Consider the following 17,194-nt stretch of genomic DNA (forward strand, 5'->3'; position numbering starts at 1 on the left):
GTAGCCCTGAGATGGGGGAGGGTAGGGAGGGGTGGTGCCTCCACAATCAGATCCCCTGTTGGCTAAACACTTCAGCCCTGTTCTCTACCTAAGGGGCTGGGATCCTGGACCCCAGTGTCAGCATAATGACAGCTAATTTTACAGAGTGCTTAGCAGGTAGCAGGCACTGTTCTTAGCACTTTATAAATATTAACTCATTCAACCCTGACAACAACTGCGGAGGTGGGGGTGTTATTACCACTGTCTCTCTTTGGAGATGGGCAGACTGAATCCAGAGAGGTTAAATGACTTGTCCCAGGTCACACAGCCAGTACAAGGCAGGGTCAGGTTTGGAATTCTGAGTATGTGGAGGGGCTACCTGTTACTTCCAGATATGCAAAACAGTGCTCAGGCGTTAAGAAATCCCAGAGGGAAAGGAAAATTCTCTATCATTCTCAGACCAGAAGGAAGCAGGGAGAACTGGTCCTTTATACAATGGGCACCAAACACCTTTCTCAATAGCCCCTTTCCAGAGCCATTCAAGCAGTTCAGAGTAGCACAAACCAGCAGGGATGAAAGCTCCCACCTTTCTACTCCAGGTTTAAGAAAATTGAGACTGGCTTGGAGCCCTTGCACAGTGGTTATAGCGCTGGCCACATACACCCAGGCTGGCCGGTTCAAACCTGGCCCAGGCCAGCCAAACAACAATGACAACTGCAACAAAAAATAGCTGGGCATTATGGCAGGCACCCGTAGTCCTAGCTACTCACAAGGCTGAGGCAAGAGAATTGCTTGAGCCCAAGAGTTTGAGGTTGCTGTGAGCTGTGATGCCACAGCAGTCTACCCAGGGCAACATACAATGAGAGAGACTCTGTCTCAAAAAAAAAAGAAAGAAAAAGAAAAAAAGAAAAGAAAATTGAGACCCAGAGAGAGGCTGCCCATGCATGGCTCAAGGCCACACTTGTAGTTATTGGTAGAGTAGGGCTAGGACCCAGGTCTCCTGGCTTCTGGCCCACATCCCACCACCAAGACCCCTCTGTGAAAGAATGCCTCATCCTTTCTCTCCCCCTAGGACAGAGTCTGTAGCTGAGAAGATGCTGACCAATTGGTTTGCCTTCCTCCTGCACAAGTTCTTGAAGGTGAGAAGGGGCATGAGCTGGAGACTCAGAGCAGGGTAGTGGCCGCTCCTCTGATCCTCGTCACCAGGGTGCATGGGGATTCCAGCTCTCAGGAGCAGGAGCCTACCTGGTGGGTGCCCCAAAGCAAAGCGAGCCCAAGAAGCCTCTCTCCCCACTAGCCCGACTCTGAGAGGGGAGGGGGAGAATGAGCAAACCCAAGGAGGCCAGCGCCCACACTTCCCTGCCCACGTATGCCCACAGGAGTGCGCCGGGGAGCCGCTGTTCATGCTGTACTGTGCCATCAAACAGCAGATGGAGAAGGGCCCCATTGACGCCATCACAGGCGAGGCCCGCTACTCCCTGAGCGAGGACAAGCTCATCCGGCAGCAGATCGAGTACAAGACCCTGGTGAGGAGGCCAGAAGCTCAGGGATACCTCCAACGTCCTCTGCTTCTGATGCATAGCCTTCCCTGACCTCAAAGGCAGTTGTGGGGACCAGTGAAGAGGCTGAGGAATGGTCTGGGGCAAGCCCAAAGGGCAGACCGGGCATACCAAGGGCAAGGCAGGCAAACCTAGCTGCTTCAGCCCTATCTCATTTGGTGGACCATGAGAGCTCTCAATGCCTCAGTTTACCCTAGACAACATTAGAGGAGATTAATTAATACATAATTAGGTATGGGATAATTAGCATTGTGGGAAAGATGTGAGTATGTGGACTCCTGATGCAGAGGCTTTGGGAAGGTATGACGCTAGCACTTGATATATTTAGAACCCTCTCTAGGCCCCTGGAGTGCCTCAAGTCTCCCCTAAACCATCCAGGAGCTAGAAAGTAGAGTCCTCATTCTTTGAGGGAGAAGGGGTGGACACAGCACTCAGGCTCTCATTGGGCAGACTGCAGGGAAGGGAGGGAAACTGAGGCACAGACCAGTGAAGCATCTCTAGTTCTCCTATAAGGAAAGTCAACCTTGGGCAAAGGCCTTGACCCTCTTTCTCAAACTGCTCCTTCAACTCTTGTCATGCTCACTGTAGATCCTGAACTGTGTCAACCCCGACAATGAGAATAGTCCGGAGATCCCAGTGAAGGTGTTGAACTGTGACACCATCACACAGGTCAAGGAGAAGATTCTCGATGCCGTGTATAAGAACGTGCCCTATTCCCAGCGGCCAAGGGCAGTCGACATGGACTTGGGTAGGAAGCCTGGTCTTGGAGTATGAGGGCAAGGGGTAGACAAGCCACATCCTGGGCAGCATTCAGGTCATGGGAGGGGTGGGAAGAGGGGACCCTATCCTACACAGGGCCCTCCTGGGGGCATGACTGAGCCCTGGCCAGGCAAGGGCCACGTGAAATGCTTCTCCCTTTGGGCACTGCCTGCCCAGGTGTCATGGACCTGGGGGGCCCACGCGTCTCCCCACTTGGCCCACTGCCTGGACCCCATGGAGTCCTAGTGCTCTCTAAGCTCTATTATGGCACCAGCCTGAGGGGCTGACAGTGCCAGTTCCCTAGAGGAAGCAAGACGAAGGGACCCTGGCTCACAGCCTCCACTCCCCTCACACTGCCACCTGCCCGCCCCCCTCCACTCAGAGTGGCGCCAGGGCCGGATAGCCCGGGTCGTGCTGCAAGATGAGGACATCACCACCAAGATCGAGGGCGACTGGAAGAGGCTCAACACACTGATGCATTATCAGGTGAGGGCAGGGCCTCCCTGCCTGACCTCCTGAACACTCCCTTCCCACGAGGCCTCCTCTAAGACCTGGAAAGTCTTCCAAATGGGAGTTTCTTCTCTCCCCTTCCACCTCCTCCCCAAGCCTAAAAGCAGCGATTCTCGGGCATGGCTGCCCATTAGGATTACTGGGGGGATGTGTCAAAAATGACAGGTGCCCAGAGTGTGCCCACAGAAATGGATTGAAGGTCTGCAGTAAGATCTGGGCATATCTACCCTGTGTGTCTCCACATCTGCAGAAAAAATTGCGCATGGCAAAGTTCCTGTTCAGCATCTTACAAACACAACTCACACTTCTGACTTGCCACGTGGGGGGAATTGGTTAGACTTGTCTTCAGGTCTTATATTCTGCCACTTGGTAGCTAATGTCCTTGGGAAAATTACTCAAGCTGTCCTTCTTCCTTCTCACCTATAACATGGAGCACATAGTGAACCCTGCCCCGTACATTTCTGTGGAATTGATTAAATATAGCTGGGGGAGTGCTTAACACACTGGCAGTTATATTGAATGAGCAGTCAAAAAAATAAAAAGCCCAGCAAAAGAGCAGTCGATCAAGGAGGTATCTACTCTCACCTCCTCTTCCCTCCCATGGTAACCACTCGCAGCTGGGGGTCTCTGTAAGATTAAGCACAGGTAGACAGGTTGGGATTCAGGAAAAATACTGAAATAGAAACTGGAAATGAGAGACACCAAGGGAAATTAAACCAACCAGAGGAAGCGCCTCAGGCTGCAAGACCCATGGGATTGTCTGATTAATAATAACCTCCCCTGTCCCTGCCTCAGAAAGGGGAGCGTGCAGGGGGGCTGGCAGGCTGGGCTGTCAAGCAGGGAGCTACCAACCACCAGGCCACTATGAGCCTCCAGGGGCCCAGAGGAAGCTGCGGGCACTGGGGATCCCTGAAATGCTCATCTCCTGGCTGCAGTGCCCTTGCAGGTCTGCCCCCCACACTGACACCCTGCCCGGACCCTGCCCCAAATGACTGAGTGTGCGGTAGTGGGAAGAGGAAAGGCTTTGGAAGCTGTATTTAAATCCATAGTTCCCCACTTGCTGGTAATGTGGCTTTAATCTCTTTGAGCTTTGGACTCCTCCTCTGTAAAATGGACCTAAGGACCCTGACTTGGAAGGGTGTGAGGTACCCAGGATGTATACTTATACACAAGGTAGCTGTGTTCACTCCCTGATAATTCTGTACACACTACACACACACACACACACACACACACACACACACACACACACACACACTTCACATAGTACTTAACGCATCCAGCAGAACAATTTTAATAAACCAATTACAGCTGTATAAGGAAGAGGAGCATTATGCTCCCAAATTGTAAGTTTCAAAAGGGCAGGAGCAGGGCCTTTCTCCTCCTGTCTCTGCTGCTCTAATGCTTATAGCTAAACTAGCCATTCTATGGCTCAGGCAGAAGAATGGAATATTCTGTTCTTCTGGTGCTCATCACACAAAGCACTTTCAATTCCCTGATGTCATTTATCATTCATGTATGCACTCGTTCCTCAAATATTTACTGAGCTTTTACTGAGTGCAAGGCACTTCCCACACTTAGTCCTGAGTGACAGGGGACAGCAGTGACTATTCTTCCCTTTGGGAGATGGTGATGATGATGGTGTTCATAATAGTAACACTCAAATCAACACTTACTGAGTGCTCACTGAGCACCAGGCACTGCTCTCAGCCGTTATGTGTTTTAACTCCTCTAATCCTCACGGCAATATTATCCCCATTGACAACTGAGGCACAGAGAGGTGAAGTCATGTAGCTAGTAAGTGGCAGAGCCAAGGTCAGACCCAGCCAAGTACTTTGACCATAGACTTACACTGCCTAGTGGTTAAGAGAGACAAAAACCATGGACAAAAGAAGTTTAATCACTAGACCCAGAACTGAGTTGAACTGTGATTGTATGAGTCACCTTGTGAATCTTCCTGGAGATGATAAGAAACCATAAATGATAATGTAATCTCTTCTCCCTGAGAGTCTAAACCCCTGCCCCTGCCAAGCTTTCAGAGTATCATTTCTGGGCTGTCAGTTGTAAGAATTCCTGAAAGACAGAGGTAGAGAGACTCTCCTCCCGCCTCCCAGTCTCAGTGCCAGTGGTGCCAGCTGCTGACAAGTCCAGGAAGCTGCTCGCTCCAGCTGGGAAGTGATGGAGCTTTTAGCATCTTCCAGGCACCCAAGCTTTGTAGCATCAAGACAAAGCCTTGCCCTCTTGTTACCCTCCCTAGAGTCAAAGGTCCTTGGAGCCCCTACAGAAGAAAATCTGCATATTCTTAATTAACAAAGAGATGTTAAAAAACTTCCCGGGCTCCTGCAGATTTATAGGGAGGGTAAAATTAAACACCACCACTAAAACCTGCTATCAGGGAATCTCGTTAGCACTAATGTTCATTTATAGTTTGACTTCCCAACATTTAATTCTTTTTTGGTGGGAGAGAAGGACTGACAATTTAAGACCCAGAAAGATAGTTTTATGACTGGTGCAACTATAAATCAAACTTATAAAGTTCATAAAAATTGTTAAAATAAAAAATGGTTTAATAGGAATGTTTTATGGCCCATAACATTATTATAGCTGTTTTATTCCCTGTGCGTTAAGGGTTTAATTGGATCGCCGCAATTCTAGGGATTCTCTGTTTTTATTGGATGGAAGGTAATCTTAAATCAAAATGGCCCAAAATGTCTTCAATATGGCTCTTCATTTATCAGCCCTCTCCCTACAGGCCGGGTGCTGAGCCTGGGCACCCTCACAGAGGATGGGACCAGGTACCACCTTTCTCTCTGATTCCCCAACGGTAGTTGCCCCTTTGGTGAAACTCTTCAAAGTAGCTCAGGCATTTCAGGATCCAGGTCAGAAGGAAAACAGAGCCAAAAGGATAAATGGGCTTCAGACCAGTGTGACCTAAATTTAAATCCCAAATTAAGATAAATAGTGAGAACACGTGCTCTAGAGCCTAACAGACCTGGCTACAAATATCGGCTCTACCATTGTACTAATGATGTGAATTTGAAGATATCACTTAGCCTGACTCTGCTTTTATGTTTTCATCTGTAAAATGGTAATAATTGTATGTAACTCACAAGGTTGAGGGGAAGCCACATCTAGTCCAGTGCCATCAGGCAGACATGTAATGCAAGTCACATGTGTAATTTCAACATTTTTACTAGCTATTAAAAAGTAAAAATAAGCAGATTAATATTAACAATACATTTTATATAATCCAATCAATCTAAAATAATTACCGTTTCAATATGTAATCAATACAAAAATTACTAAGATAGTTTGTAGTCTTTTATTTATACTAAGTCAGTAAAATCAAGTGTATATTATACATTTACAGTACAATTCAACTCAGACACTCAGCATTCATTTCAGCCCGGAGTGGCTACATTTTGAGTGCTCAATAGCCACATGCAGCAAGTAGCTACCATATTGGGCAGTGCAGCTCTAGTCCAGTAAAAGTTCAAAAAAACATAGTAATGGTTATTCCTAGTGTTGTTGAACTGCTTGCTCCCTACCCCCCACCTAGTTTATAACCCTCTAGACATACTTGACTGTTCAATTTTCCCAGACACCTGCATTCACCCATAATGTACCTTTTATTCCTTTCTCAGGTGTCAGACAGGTCAGTGGTGGCGCTGGTCCCCAAACAGACATCTTCCTACAACATCCCTGCCTCTGCCAGTATCTCCCGGACGTCCATCAGCAGATACGGTGAGGACCAGCAAGCGAGTCAGAGAGGCTCGGGGTAGGGCCTCCTGGAGCCTGTTCACCACTGCTCCAACAGCAGGGGGCGCTTGCGGGGGGGGGGTGGTGGTGTACGGCCTGGCCGCTCTTGCTCATTTGTTTCTCTTCCTCCCTGGTCCAGTCATTCCCAGAACAGACTGTCTCCGCAACTGTAGGAGCAGGTGGCACCAGGGGCCTTCTTTTGATATCCAAGGCCTAAAAGGAGTCAGAGCGGCCCAGACCAGGAAGGCACCTGGATGGGGGTACATATACCCAGTTCCAGTTTATGCCTGTTGTCCTGCTGAATTATTAATAGTGCCCTCCTTTACTCTCAGATGTGTCCCAGTTAGACAATAAATCAGCCCCCCTCAGCCTGTCCTTCTACCTACCTCTGTGGGCAGTGAGATGACAGCACCTCCCTCTCTCTGACTCGGTCTCCTCTGGTTTCTTGTATGTGCTCAGGCTTCCCAGCTAAAGAGCAACACAGGACTGAACCCAGCAGCTCCATAAAGGGCTCCAGAAATCCTGCATCCTAGGCCCCAAGAGAGAAGGGCCAACGGGAGCATTACAACTTGTAGCACTTTAATATCCAGATTTTTACTAAAGCACTGATGACAGTGTCCTATTGGCATTTTACTTATTAATTACTCATTGCTGGGAACATCAGAGGAGAGGGCACTCCCAAATTCCCTAGGGTCTCTCTAGCTCAGAGAATTTCTAAAAATATTTTTTTAGAGACTTCATACTCCTCTATGCTCAGGTCAGCCCAGGATCCCTCAAATAATCCACCACTTACGAGGTCCCATGGGTTCCCTTCCACCTGAAATGAGGTTATTCTGAGTGCATGCAGCAGGCACACAGGGATGCTGGGGGGGTACCTGCAGGCCAGTCACTCACAGCCATCCACCGCCCCTTCCCTAGACTCCTCCTTCAGGTACACGGGCAGCCCCGACAGCCTGCGCTCCCGGGCCCCCATGATCACCCCAGACCTCGAAAGCGGGGTTAAGGTGTGGCATCTGGTGAAGAACCATGACCATGGTGACCAGAAGGAGGGTGACCGGGGCAGCAAGATGGTGTCTGAGATCTATCTGACCCGACTTCTGGCCACCAAGGTAAGTCCTGCTCTGCCCGGGCCAGGGAATGCTCCTCACTGGAGAGTATGGTGATGTCCATGTCAACTCAGAAAGAACATCTGGAGTGTGTCCTTAGGGAACCCACTCACACTATCCATAGTCCAGGTACCTTGGCAAGGCTTTCAGGGGTCAGACCTGCTGCTCTCCACACTTTGGCAAAAATGGCAGTCCTTAACTTCTGCCCGCTGCTTGATATTACCCCTATGCTTTATGGGAGCAGCTCTCTTCCCTCTGGGCCCCCTGCACCCTTGGGAAGATATCAGAGTTTCTTGTGGGTGTTAGCTGGGCAGATATGCTGGCCTCCACCATCATTGCATTTTCTACCTGCCTTGGCCACAAGCAAAAGGAAAGAAGAGGGGCTAGTCCTACCAGTAATCCAAGGAAAGGCTCCCTCTTCCCCATCCCATCCCATCCCATCTCATCCAACCAACCCCAAATGGTGGAAGCGAGGCAACATCCTCTAGCCTTCCTAACAGAACAGAATATGCCCATGAGTGTGGCACTCATACAGCCCACATTTTCCGGGCCAGGCTAGAATTCACATCTCTCTCCCACTAACCCTACAACAATGCTGCTGGACCCCTATTACAGTGGCATCCAACTTAGAACTCTCAGACATTCTCCCAGAAGTGCAGCAACAAGTCTTCATTTCAGCTTTTCCTAATGTGCTCAGTATACTGGTAGCACACCAACCAAGAGATGCTGGAAGAAGCCAGAGGTTTAATTGACTCTTAGAGGTGTAACATGAGCCTTGTGAAATGCAGGACCCTTATGCCATCTCCAGAGACCCTCCAAGGCCCTGTAGATCAGGGCTTTGTCTGGGGAATTCTTCTAGACCAGTGGTTCTCAACCTTCCTAATGCCACAGCCCTTTAATACAGTTCCTGTGGTTCACGACCCATAGGTTGAGAACCACTGTTCTAGACCCTGCACCTGCAGCCCACTTTCTAGAACTCCAGACAACACTGGTCCCAGGCCACTGATATCTTTTTTTTTTTTTTTTTTTGTAGAGACAGAGTCTCACTGTACCGCCCTCGGGTAGAGTGCCGTGGCGTCACACGGCTCACAGCAACCTCTAACTCTTGGGCTTAAGCGATTCTCTTGCCTCAGCCTCCTGAGTAGCTGGGACTACAGGCGCCCGCCACAGCGCCCGGCTATTTTTTTGTTGCAGTTTGGCCGGGGCTGGGTTTGAACCCGCCACCCTCGGCATATGGGGCCAGCGCCCTACTCACTGAGCCACAGGCGCCGCCCCAGGCCACTGATATCTTAAGGCTCTTCACACCTCCCGATCAGACCCTCCCTGGTCCTGCCATGCTCCTGCACCCAGTCTTCCAGCTCATTCCTCGGATACCTTCTCCAAACTGGCCTACCAGCCTATGTGCTCTTATTCCCTCATGGAAGCCTACACTCAAAGCCCTTCCTATCTTCCTGTCTAAGGCCCTGAATCCACATCCAGCTGGTGTGGACACAAGCATGAACATGGCAGGTAGCTGCAGCATGGAGAAGAGCCTCTTCCCCAGGACCCCCAATCCATTCAGTTTCTCCCATCTCCCAGCGGTACTCTTCCCCACCCTTGCCACTTTGCCTGCCCAGCCTTGTGGCCCAGGCAGATTTTCAAGGCAGGATGGGCCCAAGGCACCATCTGGATGCCCAACCTCTATCTCATTCCCCTCACCCCCTTCCCAGGGCACCCTGCAGAAGTTCGTGGATGACTTGTTTGAGACCTTGTTTAGCACTGTGCACCGGGGCAGCGCTCTCCCCCTGGCCATCAAGTACATGTTTGATTTCCTGGATGAGCAGGCGGACAGACACAGCATCCATGACACAGATGTGCGGCACACCTGGAAAAGCAACTGGTAAACCTCAGGGGAGCTCAGCAGGAGATAGTACCTGAGAGGCCTGGAGCTGTGAGGGGTGGGGACCTGCAGCAACCCTGGGAGATGGGAGGGCAGCCTGTTTTCAGCTGGGCTTGGTGATCCGATGCTCCTAGAGCAAATAGTGCACATATGCTGTTCAGAGCCCACGTGGGCTCCCTGCGGTCTGTGCCAAGTGAGGCCCACCTAACTTGAGGCCTGGCACCAGGGTGCATGCTTGAGCTCTGCCCATTCAGATTATGACCCTTCCCCAGGAAGAACCTCCTCCTTTGAACCTGAGACCTCTATTTCTCAGGAGAAGAAAGCTGAGGGAGCCTATGCAAAGAGCTGCCTTTGAAACCTGCAGTGGAGCTTCACAGCCAGGCATTGTGGGGCATTCTGAGTGGGACAGAACCCTTCCAGGGTTCTGGGGAATTCCTGAGGAAGCCCTGTATTAAGCTTAGACCCCTGGCAAGACTGCCCAGCCCTCAAGCAAGAACTCGCACCTGCTGCAAACTTAAGCCCAGTGACAAGGAGGGTTTTATTGCAAATTTGATCTCTTAAGGCCAAGTGATTACCCCAGCACTATGGCTTTCAGGAAGCAGCAGGCAAATGTCCTGCAGGAGTGACTTTCTCTCCTAAAGTCACCTCTGCATTCCGACCAGTAGTGGGAGAAGTTCCCTCAGGCCCTTGGCATGAAACTTTTCCCTCCTGGGTTTTGAACCTGGACCACAGACCAAACTAAAGATTGGCTTTCAGGTCCGACGGGGCCTGGCCAAGAGCCGAAGTCAAAAGGCTTCCTTTGGGAAAGAACTCAGAGAAGGGAGAGGGGAGGTCCAGGCATTTGGGTTGGGCAAGCAGCCCACACAGCTGTCTGGAGTCAGCAGTCTCTTCAGAAAACAGAGCCGGCACAGATGGGCCCAGGCTGTTATTTGGGAATCAAAAGTCCTAGCAACCAACAAAACACTTTGGAAAAGGCCAACCCCAACCCCATCTATTTCTCAGTGCGGTGGTCACTGAGCCCTCCTGAGTCTGCAGCTTTGATCACAGAGGAGTGAGGGGGAGAGACTGGGGTGGCCTCGGGATGAAGAGCCCACAGTGCACGTTGCCGAGGCTAGACTTCCATCTGCCTTCCTGGGGCAGGGCTGTGGCTGTCTCCTTTACTGTGGAGGGTCCCCAGCCCAGCCCTGGAGTGAGTAATTTCAGGGAAATCAAGAGAAAGTACTGAGTTCTTCCCATCTCTATGCCTTCTTTGTGCTGGCCAGATCCAAGTAATGTTACAGAAATGCACTTCGCTGGCATTGTGGTGGGGACAGAGTTTCCTTAGCCAGACCTCAAAGAGCAAATGTCCAAGGAAAGATTATTAGAAGCTCCCCAAAGCTGCCAGAGGAAGAGGAGGGTGGAAGAGAGAAGGCAGCTCCTCTCAGCTTACAGGAAAGTGAGTGATCCCATTGCACTTCAGAAGACAGACAGAACTGCAGTGAAGGGCTCCCAGGTGGGCCAAGCTGATGTTTCCCGAGACCTGAGACATTTGGGATACTTTGGGGTCCATGAGAGCCAAGAGCAGATGAAGAAGGGGAGAGGAGGGATGAGCTGGGACGGGGAAACATCATTTCAGGCTAGAAGGACAAGCCGGTGGAGAGTGCTCACTCTAGGGAGGAGTTGAAAGAGTTAAGACTGGGGAGGCAGCAGGGAGAGAAGGCAGAGCTGGAGAAGGAAGGAAGAACAGCAGCTGTTCTGGTTTGCAGGAGAGTGAATGGGTTTATTCGCCTGATGGTCTAAGGAGCAGAAAAAAATCTTTCTCCTTTGGCGATAAATTCCCGACTTGCAGAAGGAAGTCTCCTAACTACTGACCAGTTCCTCTTAGGGTGGGAAAAACTCTACAGCCACTCATTCCCAGGATACCAACAATGGCCTCCTCTTCTCCCTCTGCCCCTGCCCAGATACAAGAATGCCCTGGGGAGAGGCCTGAAAGAACTTGCCCCGGGGGAGCCCATTCCCTTGCCCTGCCAGGCCGGGTCAGTGCTGGGAAGTGGCTCCTGCAGCAGGGCTGGGCGGGGAGCACAGGTGGTGCCCTTTGTGCCCAGTCTGAGGCAGTGCCTGGGGCTGCCGGCTGCGTCCTTGTGGACAATGGCCACAGGCACTAGGAAGGGACTCCGGGAGTCTGGTGGCTTTGTGTGAAATTCTGAGAAACTGCTGTCCTCTGTACTTGGGCTTCCCTGGGGGTGTGGAGGCCTTTAGAACAAATGACCAGGAGGGAACAGAATGCATCTACGCCCACCACTCGCTCGCTCGTTAGAGAACAGGGTCAGTGCCCCGTTAGGGGGCAACATGCCTCTCCTTTTCTCTTAGGTCAGAAACAGCTTAGGTTAAGTTAGCTGGACTCCTTTTATACAGTTTTATTCCCTTGCTCCTTGGGGTAGACATTTTGATGTTCTGGAGGTGAGGGGAGGAATCTCAGCATGCTGTGTAAGGGACATAAGTGACCCACATGATCTAGTCCACGCTGTCTTTCCCCACAGCCTCCCTCTGCGCTTCTGGGTGAACGTGATCAAGAACCCCCAGTTTGTATTTGACATCCATAAGGGCAGCATCACAGACGCCTGCCTCTCGGTGGTGGCCCAGACCTTCATGGACTCTTGCTCAACATCAGAGCACCGGCTGGGCAAGGACTCTCCCTCCAACAAGCTGCTCTATGCCAAGGACATCCCCAGCTACAAGAGCTGGGTAGAGAGGTCAGTAGCACCCTGAGGACAGGCCGGTGCACCTGTCTCCCTGCCATCTTCTACTCTGAGGCGTCCCTGACTGAGGACTCAGACAGTATTTAGTCTCAGTCTCATGCGCCCCTCCTCCTTCCTTGCCCACACTCCCTGTTGTGAGGACAAAGGGTGGCTTTGTGCTCTTGGAAGTCAGATGATTATCATCTTAAGCACAGAGCACCGTGATAAACATTTTTGTATGTATCAGCCAGGTGTGGTAACTCACATCCATAATTCTAGCACTCTAGGAGGCTGAGATGGGAGGATCTTTTTAGGCCAGGAGTTTGAGACCAGCTTGAGCAAGATAGTGAGACCATCTCTACAAAAAAAAAAAAAAAGAAGAAGAAGAAGAAGAATTAAAAAAAGATCAGCTGGGCGTGGTGGCATTCACCTGTGGTCCCAGCTACCCAGGAGGCTGCTACAGGAGGATTGCTAAACCCAGGAGTTTAAGGTTGAAATGAGCTATGATGATAGCCAGTGTGATAGAGCAAGATTATAATCCACATTTTACTGATGAGGAAACTGCAATACAGAGAGGCTAAATAATTTGCCTGGTATCACACACCAAGCAGGTAGCAGAGCTGGGATTTGAACACAAGGAATTTAGTCATATTCTGGGATTGTAACCACCCTTCTGGCTGCAGCAGTCAGGAGCTCTCAGCTGGAGGGAATCTCCCAAAGAAACTGTGGACTTAGTTCTGAACCTCTGCTTGAAGCAAGGGGCCAGAGGAAGCCACATCAGAAGAGAACAAGGGAGGGAAACACTGGGAACACCCAGTGCTCTCAAGGGCCATGGAGCCATGGTAGGTAGAGGCAAATCTGAGTCCCCCATCAAGGTACCTGTCCTGTCCACCATGGCAGATACTACGCAGACATTGCCAAGCTTCCAGCCATCAGTGACCAGGACATGAACGCCTACCTCGCCGAGCAGTCCCGCCTGCACGCCGTGGAATTCAACATGCTGAGTGCTCTTAATGAGATCTATTCCTACGTCAGCAAGTACAGCGAGGAGGTAAGACATGGCCCTAGAACGAACAGAAACCAGCATGCCTAGAGCATCTCAGCTAACCAGGAAGCCTGACTTAGTCCTTAAATATTAATAACAATAGACAGCAATTTAGAAAACATAACTGTGGAGTCAAAAGCCCTGTGAGCTCAAGAATCATTAGCATTCCTTTATAAGGCAACCCAACCTCTTCTGATTCACTGAACCCTTTCTTAAACATTTCATTGTCTCTCAGTCATTGTGCATCCAATAAATAACACTTTTAATAATTTAATTGTTTTTCGGTTCAAAGCATTGTACAATTAATTTCATTTTTCTTAAACAATGAATCAAACTATTCTTTGCCCTTGGGCAGAGCCTGTCAGTTACATTTCAGATGAACAGGTAGACTTAACACAAATAGAGATTGAATAGGACACCTTTGGAAAATTCACAAGTCATGCATTTACATGGAACCAGACAGTAGTAACAGGAGTAGGGATAGTTACCACTTGCACAGCACTTCCTATATGCCAGATCCTATTTTATACACTTAAGATATATACAGATACATCTATATATGTGTGTATGTTTATTTAATTAATTGTTTCAATTATTTAAGGTTATGTTCGTTAAGACTGAATGGAAAGGTAGACAGAAGGGTGCTTGGGGAAGGACTGCAGAACATGATGTCTTCTCTCCTGAGTCCTGAAGTCTGCCCTACCTCTGTTTTTGTTCCGCAGCTCATCGGGGCCCTAGAGCAGGATGAACAGGCCCGGAGACAGCGGCTGGCTTATAAAGTGGAGCAGCTCATTAACGCCATGTCCATTGAAAGCTGAGAGCAGCCTCCAGTTCCTGGGTGGAGGGACCCATCAAAGCAGTCACACGGGGAGTCTCAGAAGGAAGGACAAGTGAAGGGGATGAGGCCCCAGAGCTTGCTGCCCCCTGAGATCCCCACCCTGGGGAGAGGGGAGGGCCCCTCTCTCCTCCGCCAGCCAAGTTTCATCACAGCCAGCTCCTGCGGTGGGAGCCAGTGGGCGTCACCCATCCACAGCCAGAGCGAGTGAGGAGCCGGGCCAGGACGAGGTGGTTCTTCAGGCTGAGAGGCAGGAGCCTCAGGGTTCTGCCTCTGTGACTGCTGCTTTGCATGAAACTCATTTGATGTATATTAGGGAAATAATGAGAACTTTATTTAATTTTTTTTTAAGAAAAAGGAAAGAAAAAACAAATAAAACACAACAAAAAGCCGCCCTGTTAATCCTGCTCAACTTTTGTATAATTCTACTTTCTGTCTCCCTGACCTCTTTCCCCACCCCCCATGCCTCCTTCCTCATGTAACTCCCGTTCCCAAATGCCAGAAAAAGCCTACAAAGAGATGCTGAGAGAAACTGGAGGGAAAGTGTCTGTCTCCTTTTCCTTGAAATTAAAAAAGAGAGAGAGAGGGAGAACCAAGAGGAGAAGAATGAGCACAGGTTCACGCCAAACACTTCACAAAAATAGTGGCCTGTGAAACTGGGACCCCGACAGCCAGCGGAGCAGGGAACTCCGGAACTCTGCCCAGATTGCGAAGCCACCGAGTCGCTCCACCTGGCTGACTGGAAACTGAGCTCTCCGTACCACACACCTGTATATTCTCCTATCTTGAGAGGAGATTCGTACCTACAGAGTGCTGATGCTTTCTGCTGCTGTTTTGTTTATTTTATTTAATCCCGAACCTCAGCAAAGGTCTTTGGTACTTTTCCTTTTGGTTTCCCCAAAGTTGCTTTCAGAATTGGGTGAGGTGTGCCTCTCCCAAACCAGATTCCTGGCCTCCCTGAGGACACTGGGAGGCTCTACCCTTCACCAGTCCTTGTCATAAACCAGGCTGCCTGGAGAAATGGCCCAGAGGTGTGTGGAAGGCCTCCAGAGGGTTCCGTTTGGGAGTTGATTTGGGAACAAGGGTGTTTGGCTTTGCATTCCAATCCAATCTTCCAGTGGTTCCTGGTAATTACAAAGAAAACAAAAATCAAACACTGTTTACAGAAAGCAATACTTGAAGACGCAGAGGTTAAAGAAGCTGCAGTCATTTATTGTGCTTTCTTTCATTCTCTCCCGCCTGGAGAGAGGAGACAACCTTCCCTCATGCACAGATGCTCCCGACCCTCTGGGCCTGCAGCACTTCCTCAGTGGAAATGACCATGGCGTGCCTGCACTACCGCCTTTTGCCTCTCTGTCTGCCTCTCATGGACTTGTAGGTATGAACGAGAGGATGGTTTCTCGCTGCACCCCTTTCCTGCTCTCTCTGACTCCTGATGACACCCAAAACTATGGATGGTCAACTCTCTTGAGTGTGGTTCCCAAACAAAAGACCAAATCCCCATGCCTATGGGACCAGGGGCCCCCCAGAAACCAGTGGGAGTCGTCCAGAGGGAAACCGCCGTGTCGGCGTCAGGACCTTGGTGATGCTGACGGCCATCAGAATATCCAGGCCTCCCACACTGGCATGAATGCTAGCAGCCACCTTCATCTTCTCTGCAAGCAGCACTGGAGTTGGGGGTAAGAGGACAAGCTAAAGGCAAAGGGGTCGGAGCGGGGGAGGCAGGAGAAGAAGGACTTCCCCTTTCCACTCTTCAAGGGGTCAGGAATCCTAGGCCAAGAAAGACTGCAACAGGGTCATTTCCTCTGTAGTTAAAACTCTGGGCCCTGGCTTCTCTGCACCCTGCTTTACCTCCAAGTAATTCCAATTTCCAAAGGCTCTGCTGACCACATGCAATTCCCAGGAAAGGGCTAGGGGAGGGGAGCATGAGGCCTGGCTTCCATGCTTGGCATGTGGCTTTGGATCACTGTCTAACCGCACAGCAGACATGACCCAGTCTCCTCAGCTCTAGTTTCTTGCCTGAATGCAGCTGACAAATGGGAATAGAAAAGCATTCAGCAAAATACTCAGGAAACTTGCTGTTTTCATTATAATTCACAACCAGCCTTGCCAAGGCCACTTTCTTCTGATAATCCACTTCTGTTAAAGTTTCTCCGGTCCTATTAATAGCCTGAAAGAAATACTAATGACTGGCCTTCCGCACTAAGCCAAAGTGTTTGCTCTTCAGCACACCCAAAGCTTATCAGCGCAGAGCCCATAATTTATGGAGATGAAAGGAGAGGAGATACGGGTGAGAAGAACGTGAGCAGGAGACTTTGTGCTACCATAAAAAATTCCAGCCCACCCCATCTCACTTCTGAGCTCTGTTTGAATGAAGGTTTTCTCATCACATGGCTGCCCAGACTGGCACCCAGGCTCAGCTCCACCTTCAAGTAAACGGAGGCCAGACACGGCAGCTGCTCCTGCTCCAACCCTTACCTCTGCAGCTGCCCGCATGTCCAGCAGCTTATGCTGGTGACACTTTGCTGCCCCTGGGGCGCTTCCTGGAAGCTTCTTGGAGAACAAATAGAAGAATGGGGGAGCCAATTGAGGAATGGAGAGGAAAAAGGCAAAGCTGGCCGTGAGTGGTTTGGCCACATTTCTCAGGATTCCATGAGAGAGTTGGGGAACTTAGGCTGGCAAAGGAAGTGGCACAGGGGCATCCTTAAGGAAGGAATTAAGAAAAAGGAAAACACAGCTGGACTCAGGCCATGAGAGTGAAAGGTCGCAGAACTTGGCCCTCTTTCCAGCTTCTCACCTGTCCCTCTGCCCCCCCTCTTGGCTTTGGATCACCAAAAACCAATGGAATCCACACCGTGTGGAATGGGGGGAGAGGGAGTGTGTCTTCTCCCTGTCATCCAATTTGAGAATATTTTAACCTTGTGTAAGGAGGAAGGATTAAAGCCACAGCCCCTCCCCACAAGAAGCTATCATCTGGGGGGGAGGAAGACAGGGGAGACCTTCTCCAGCGTCTCTCCTGCTTCTCTTTGTTTCATGAGTCTGCAGA

General features: G+C 50.2%; 1 protein-coding gene across 1 annotated transcript in view; it reads left to right on the forward strand.

The window, feature by feature from the left end:
• Positions 1–14,550, forward strand: part of PLXNA2 (plexin A2) — a 217,915-nt gene extending 203,365 nt beyond the window's left edge. Inside the window, exons 23-32 of the mRNA XM_053605381.1 lie at positions 1,052–1,118; positions 1,359–1,505; positions 2,127–2,286; positions 2,680–2,783; positions 6,452–6,551; positions 7,485–7,675; positions 9,382–9,551; positions 12,071–12,283; positions 13,169–13,319; positions 14,036–14,550. Coding sequence (XP_053461356.1) covers positions 1,052–1,118; positions 1,359–1,505; positions 2,127–2,286; positions 2,680–2,783; positions 6,452–6,551; positions 7,485–7,675; positions 9,382–9,551; positions 12,071–12,283; positions 13,169–13,319; positions 14,036–14,131 — 1,399 coding nt within the window. The 3' untranslated portion in view covers positions 14,132–14,550. The remainder of the gene's footprint in view (positions 1–1,051; positions 1,119–1,358; positions 1,506–2,126; positions 2,287–2,679; positions 2,784–6,451; positions 6,552–7,484; positions 7,676–9,381; positions 9,552–12,070; positions 12,284–13,168; positions 13,320–14,035) is intronic.
• Positions 14,551–17,194: the final 2,644 nt, after the last annotated feature.

The sequence above is a fragment of the Nycticebus coucang genome, chromosome 10, assembly GCF_027406575.1.
Source record: "Nycticebus coucang isolate mNycCou1 chromosome 10, mNycCou1.pri, whole genome shotgun sequence".
NCBI lineage: Eukaryota > Metazoa > Chordata > Mammalia > Primates > Lorisidae > Nycticebus > Nycticebus coucang.